Source organism: Acanthisitta chloris, unplaced genomic scaffold (assembly GCF_000695815.1).
Source record: "Acanthisitta chloris isolate BGI_N310 unplaced genomic scaffold, ASM69581v1 scaffold163, whole genome shotgun sequence".
In the NCBI taxonomy this organism is placed as follows: domain Eukaryota; kingdom Metazoa; phylum Chordata; class Aves; order Passeriformes; family Acanthisittidae; genus Acanthisitta; species Acanthisitta chloris.
In genome coordinates this window covers 1-7,132 of record NW_008665259.1, presented here as the reverse complement: position 1 = coordinate 7,132, position 7,132 = coordinate 1, and the positions used below count along the sequence as shown (strand labels likewise).

The 7,132-nt window shown below is 46.2% G+C and overlaps 1 protein-coding gene across 1 annotated transcript; it reads right to left on the bottom strand.

Moving 5' to 3' along the window:
* Window positions 1-238: 238 nt before the first annotated feature.
* On the bottom strand, window positions 239-4,908 carry OTOL1 (otolin 1; the record flags this gene model as incomplete). The annotated part of the gene is made up of 4 exons (XM_009071643.1): window positions 239-1,134; window positions 1,255-1,326; window positions 2,319-2,408; window positions 4,576-4,908. Coding segments are annotated over 4 exons (1,391 nt in total), but the record flags the coding sequence as incomplete, so codon positions are not given.
* Between the last annotated feature and the right edge of the window lie 2,224 nt (window positions 4,909-7,132).

Here is a 7,132-nt window from a genome sequence, read left to right as displayed (position 1 = left end):
TCAGGCACTGGAATAGGTTGCCAGGGAAATGGTGAAGTCACTACCCCTAGAAGGATTTAAGAGGCATCTGGATCTGGTGCTGGAGGATATGGTTTAGGGTATAAGAGTTACAGCAGTGACAGGTTAATGATTGGACTTGATGGTCTGAGAGGTCCCTTCCAATCTATGATTCTATGCTAAACTGATGCTCATTTCTCCTCTCACAGGCAAAGACATGTTTCTCACTAGCATCTTCACCCTATAGCAGAATGTCAACATCATCTGGATACAGAAGAAACCCTGTGAAGACGCTGTCGTCCTCCGCGCTGACATAGACACCATTCCAGTCCCGTGCAACCTCCAGCCACACCTGGTCCCCTGCACTCAGCTTCAGGATGGTCAGGAAGGATGCCTGGTCGATCTCCTGGCCATAGAGAGTCTCCCTGGCTTTGGCCACCTTCCTGCTACGAGCCACAAGGCTGACACGGGCCGGACGCCCTCTGACTGTTACGTGGTAGGCAAAGACATATGCCCCAGGCACACTGCAGTTGAACTTCCCCGTGGAAGGGTTGTAATCTTCTTGCTCATTGTACAAGATCTTGTCAAATTTGATGGGCATATTGGGTGGTGGGAAGGGCTTGGACAAGCCAGCACTGAAGGCTGATCTCAGGAGCTTCATCGTGTCCCCACGGGCACCCTTGGCCCCACGGGAGCCTTTCTTCCCTGGGGCCCCTCGGCTTCCCTTGCTGCCAGCAACACCCTTGGGGCCAGCAGGTCCCATCATGCCAGCAGGTCCCAAGTCCCCTTTATCACCCTTGCTTCCCTGTTCACCCTTTTCTCCCTGTTTTCCATCCATCCCCCGAATACCCTCAGCCCCCATGTCCCCTTTGCTCCCCTTTTCTCCCTTTGTTCCTCCTTCCCCTCTGTCTCCCTTGGCTCCTCTCCCCCCTGGCTCCCCACAGTAGCCCTTCTCCCCCATGTCTCCCTTTTCCCCTTTGCCACCCTGGTCTCCAGCCACTCCTGGGTCTCCAGGCTCCCCCCTATCCCCCTTGTCTCCTTTGGTCCCATTCTCACAAGTGTCCCCTTTGGAGCCCTTTTGTCCCTTCAGTCCAGGGAAGCCATAGTTGCCCTTACTGCCTTTTCCTCCAGCTTCACCTGGGGGAAAAAAAAGAATTAAAAACATCAGTATTGCATTGCTTTGGGGATGGAGGAGCATCACCAACAGCAAAGGGAAAGGTCAGTGGTATTCCTGGTTTCCCAGCCTGTATTACATACCTTGCAGCCCAGGTTTGCCTGGATACCCTGGAGTTCCACTTGCTCCTCGCTCTCCTTGGTCCCCTTTTCCTCCTAGGACATTTCAGCATCAATATACTGTTGGTGCTGGTGTCTGCAGCACAACAATCATTACACAGCACACAATTGGTTCCATTTTGCATGTGGCACTCACTTCAGTGATCAAACAGACATGAGCAAGTAAAGCCTTCAGAAACCTCATCTGAATCTCACAGCCCCAAGCACCATCTCACTGCAGTGTTGGGTTTCTGCCTCATTGAGAGGCAGTTGCTGCTGTTTAATTGGAAGATGGAGATGACAGCCCTGTGTTGTCACTCCTGGACGGCCAAAAGTTTTCTTGCAGAAGTGAATCAAAGCCTGGGACACTATGCTGACTGAACTGCACACCACATTGCTGCTGGTACCCCCACATCAGCTTTGCTGTGTGATTCTCCACCACCAAAGGCAGTAGCAGGATCCTGCCAGTGGTGCATGGCAGAGCAGCTCCAAGCCTGAAATGAAGGGTAGGTAGAGTTTCCTTTTGGTCACTACTGATGGATAACAAATGCTCTCCATCTTAGCTGCAATAATTTCTCTGAGATATTTAAGTTGAAATGGAGTTTCTACACCTGCATGTAGTTTCATGGTGGTTTTTTCTTACTTATGTCCCTAATCCAAAGCAAACCAAACTCAGTTTCTTAACTCCTATTCAAAGCAAGGAGTTTTGAACACTGCCAGGGTTGAGGTTGTGACTGCACCAATCCTGGCAGTGGTCAAAACCAGGTTGGCTAAAGCCTTGAGCAACCAGTTCTGGTGGGAGGTATCTATGCCCAGGGCAGAGGGTTGGGACTGGGTGATCTCTAAGGTCCGGTCCAGCCCCTTAACAATCTATGAATCTTTATGAGAAGCTGTTCCTGTACCACCTGCACTAATGCCAGCTAAATATCTCCAGGTGTCAATCCACATCAGCCTATTCTATTTCTTTTGAAAAATATCTTTTCCTATGATTTTGTAATATTTGAGGACAACAGCAGCTGTTCTGGAATTGAGCAGTTACTCTGCTTTACCTCTTTCTCCTTTAGAACCTTTGGGACCTTGAGGACCTGGGGCTCCTGGCAGCCCTGGCAGCCCAGCATCTCCCTTCTCCCCCTTGGGACCTGTAATATAATCACAGCAACAAAATGATCTTAGTAACTCAAAGGTTTCACTTTATCAATAAGATTTTCAATAATAACTAAGCAACATTGAAGAGAGTGTGTGACACTGGACATGGAACCGGTGGAGCAAGTCCACAGAGGAGACCACAAAGCTCTACCTTCCCTACAAACAGGCTGCAAGAGTTGGGGCTGTTCAGCCTGGAGAAGAGAAGGTTGTGTGGAGACCTCAGAGCAACCTGCCAGGAGCTGAAGGGGCTCCAGGGAAGCTGCAGAGGAACTCTTGGTTAGGAATTACAGTGACAGGACAAGGAGTAATGGAGAGAAATTGAAAGAAGGAAATTTAAAATAGAAATCACAAGACATTTTTCCCTGTGAGGGTGGTGAGACACTGGCACAGGTTGCCCAGGGAGGCTGTGGCTGCCCCAACCCTGGCAGTGTTCAAAGCCAGGTTGGCTAAAGCCTTGAGCAACCTGTTCTGGTGGGAGGTGTCCCTGCCCAGGGCAGGGGGTTGGGACTGGATGATCTCTAATGTCCATTCCAACTCCTTAACATACTATAAATCTCTGTGAGTTGTTTCCATCACCCTGGGAATAACTGGTGATTTTATTTGCCATCATACAACCAATGCAAACCTTACAGCTTTGCATCTCACTCTTAGCTGCAGTTAAAGACTTTTTAAACCCAACTTTGAACAGCCTCAGAGCCACAGGAGCTCAGACATTCCTAAAACATCACAAGCAATCTGTCTTTAATACCTGAGTGCATCTAAGGAGCTCCTATGGCTTTGGAATTGCCTCTCTCCTTACAAAAATTAAACCTGCAAAAATAGAAGTGGGACTGGCTGACAGCACCATGCTGCATAAAGGATGGGCTGAAAGGCAAGCAAGCTGCCTCTAATCTTCATTTTTATATCCCCTTGGGAGTCTAGAGACTCCCAGTGCACCTCTGGGAGCAGATGATGACAGCCTCAATCATCACAGGGACTTTTCCATCACCACTCAAGAGACATATGAGTGCAAACTCCCTTTGCAGCCACAGTGATTTCCATTAGACAACCCTTCCCCAGCCATGGGAAGGGAAAATCCCTCGAGTATATTGTATTAAAAGAGAATTATTTCCTGATTTTACCACCTTTCCTCGGATGAATAGTTTCTTTCTCCAATATTAGTGCTATTAAAGTGAACATTTGCAGACTAATGCACTATTCATTAGAGCAGGATTAGAACCAGGTGCTCCTTGGCTATGCATTTTGGCAGTAGAAAGAAGAGACAAAGGATGGCTTATGAAATATTTAGGGGCTTTATAGAGAGCTGCCTCTCATGAGAGCTGCTTTAGTCATTTAGTTTTACAATTGAACTCAAAATTATTTCTGTATTTAATTTCCTCTTTTCCAATGGAAACAAAATGGGGGGTGGGGGTTTATCATAAATCTTCAGCCAAGATGCAAAACTGCTTGAAGGGAGTTTTGGGGGTCATAAAGTCATCATTGAAGTGAATGTGAAAGTGAATTTGTGACTCTCACTGAATCAGACAAAGAGAATAGAAGAGAATGGACACATGTGTCCTCTACCAGCAGGGATGTGGTATGGGACCAGCTCTGCATGAGTCTCACACCAGTGTGGTCCCCTAAGACAGTGCCATGGGCAGGGAGATCCTTTCTGGGGACTTCCTACTCATATTGGTGGTTAATAACTTTGGTGATTACATTCAGCATTTCATAGAATCATAGAACTCCTGAGCTGGAAGAGACCCATAAGGATCATCAGTCCAATTCCAGGCCCTGCACAGGACACCCCAACAATCCACCAAGTGCCTGAGAGCACTGTCCAAACACTCCTTGAGCTCTGTCAGGCTTGGGGCTGTGACCACTGCCCTGGGGAGCTGTTCCAGTGCCCAAACACCCTCTGGGGGAAAAACCTTTCCCTAATATCCAACCTAAACCTTCTCTGACACAACTTCATGCCATTCCCTCAGGTCCAGTAGGTCACCAGCAAGCAAGGATCAGCTGCCCCTCAACTTCTCCTCCTGAGAAAGCTGCAGCTCCAATGAGGTCTCTCTTCATGTGCTGCACAAGCCTTGCCAAATCATCTCTTGAAGGAGAAGCAGAAGACTCCTTGAACCAGTTTATGTGCTCTAGCAGAGAACAGCAAGACAGACATCACCATACCTGGGGGTCCCTGGTCCCCAGGCCGCCCCTGGGGCCCGACGCCAGGGGGACAGCAGTCACAGCAGTTGAAGAAGAAATCAGCTGTATCCAGACTGTAGTTCTCGAAGGGGAAGAGTGTGGTGGCCTGTGGGCTCAGGGTGGGTAACTCAGCTTTGCCTGGAGCTGCTGGGAAGGGGATTTTCCCAGTGAGAGGAGGGTGAGAGGTCACCAGCTGTGAGGGCTTTGGCTTTGTGTACTTCACAGCTGGAGTCACCTTCACTCCTGCTTGCACAGCAGCAACCACCAGCACCAGGAGCATTGGGATGGGCCCCAGGGAGCTCCACATGTTGGCAGCTGGGGGACAAGACAAACACAATGAGTTTCTTATATCTGGTCCTCCACAACTTGCTTTTTATGGTGGAATTAAAGGAGAATTAGAAAAACCTCCTGCCTGCTCACCCTTATCATCACCCTCCAGAGCACTTGTTGCTCCTTTTAGCTGTGGTTGGAAGCGATCCCATGGGTGTCATAGAATGATTTGGGCAGAAAGGGACCTTAAAGCTCATCTCATTCCACCCCCTGCCATGGGCAGGGACACCTTCCACTAGCCCAGGTTACTCCAAACCCCATCCAAGCTGGCCTGGAACACTCCCAGGGATGGAGCAGCCACAGATTTTCTGGGCTCAGCACCCTCACAGGGAACAATTCCTTCCTAGTATCCCATCTAAACCTGTCCTCCTTCACCTCAAGGCTATTCCCCCTTGTCCAGTCACTCCATGCCCTTATGGGAAGTCCCTCTCCAGCCTTCCTGTAACCTTATTTAGGTTCTGGAATGCTATAAACACAATTCAACAATGATTTCAGAGTCCATCCCAGCATTACACAAAACTTTGCTCTAAAAGAATAAATGGGAAAAAAATTAAACATCAAATATCCCAGACTTTTTCTGTGGATTTTCTATTTGTCACTGTCTGATTTTCTGTTATTCTATTTCAAGTGTTGACTTAGCTGAACCAGGAAGAAAGAACAAAGCAAAAAGGACACAGGTTTTCCTATAGGACAGGTGATGCCTCTCAGGTGACTTGTCATATAAAGCAGCTTTGTTTCTTCTTTAAACCAGTGTACCCAGCTGTAAACACAAACAGAACAGACTTCCTTTCTTGCTGAACCTGTAACCTAACCTTCCTCAGCAGCCACAACACTTCAGGGCATGAGAAAGTCTCCAGGAAAGATGCTTACTATCCTTTCCATCCAGGGGGAGAAAAGAGATACAACTTATAGTCATTAATTTGGGGGCTGGATTAGAATCTTCCCATCTTTAAGAATTCACCTTTAGAAGAAAGCTCTTTTTATTCTGATGATTTATGGTTTGAATCTGATGATTTTTTTTTTTTGCATTTTCAGCCAAAAACAAATCATTTAATGGAAAACTGATTATCCACACAAAATTCCTGTTGCCCATTACTGCTATTCAAGCCATTCTTCACCCCATCAGCTCTAGTAAAGGACAAATTATCCCTTCTCCATGCATGAGTTGCACTAGAACAGGATATCAGGGATTGATTTTCATCACAGGCTCTTGTTTGCTCCCTCCCAGCCCCTGCCAAGCTTACCATGAAGAGTTAAACCCTGGAGAGGTCAGTGTGGAGAGCAGCACTCAGCAGGCAGAGAGCAGCAAGTGGCAGAGCAGGAGGATCATCTAGGATCATCTAGGACATCATTCTATCTAGGAAGAGATTAAAAAAACCCCAAAATTCTCCATTTGGAATAATGTCCTCATGCACGAGTGTCCTGCCACTGCTGGAAATGGCTAAATAAACACATGACTTCCACACAGAAGCTGTGACTTTATAGATAGAGGAACTTTGTGGTAAATCAGTTCTCAAATCCAACCCATTTCTGTGTTTTGCTGTCACACATCACTCCTGCAGCAAGTTCTAAACACAGCCAGGCTGAAGGATTGCTATCAAATACTGGGAAATGGCATTAATAACAAAATTATACCTTACCAAGTCTGGTTAAAACAGAAACTGCTCAGAGCATGGAATCATTAAATAGATTTTTCATTCTAATGGGCAAAACTGGTCCTAAGATAATTCTTTCTAAATATGTGGAAGGTGTCCTTGCCCATGGCAGGGCTTGGAATGAGCTGAGCTTTATTGTCACTTCCAACCCAAACTATTATGTGATTCTATCTAAATTCATTTTAATAAAACTGAAATTTTGGCCTTTTTCATTACATTACTCATCATCACTGAATCTAAAATCATCCATTTGAATCCTCCCACTAGGAAAGATTCTGATTCACACAAAATAGGAAGAATTGAACAACTTAATTGGCTCTAAATAGCTATTACATGTTAGCATGTGCCCCATAAAAAAAAGGATAACAATACACTTGGGTTTTGTGTGCTCTTTAACATTAAAGGTTTAGCTATTCCAGGTCACAACAGGTATTTAACCCTGATCTGCCAGTTGTAAATATTGGGGAGATGATTACACTGTCTGTTATTGAATTAAACCTTAGACATCTAATTTAAAATCTTATTGATTTATTATATATTACATATGTATTATT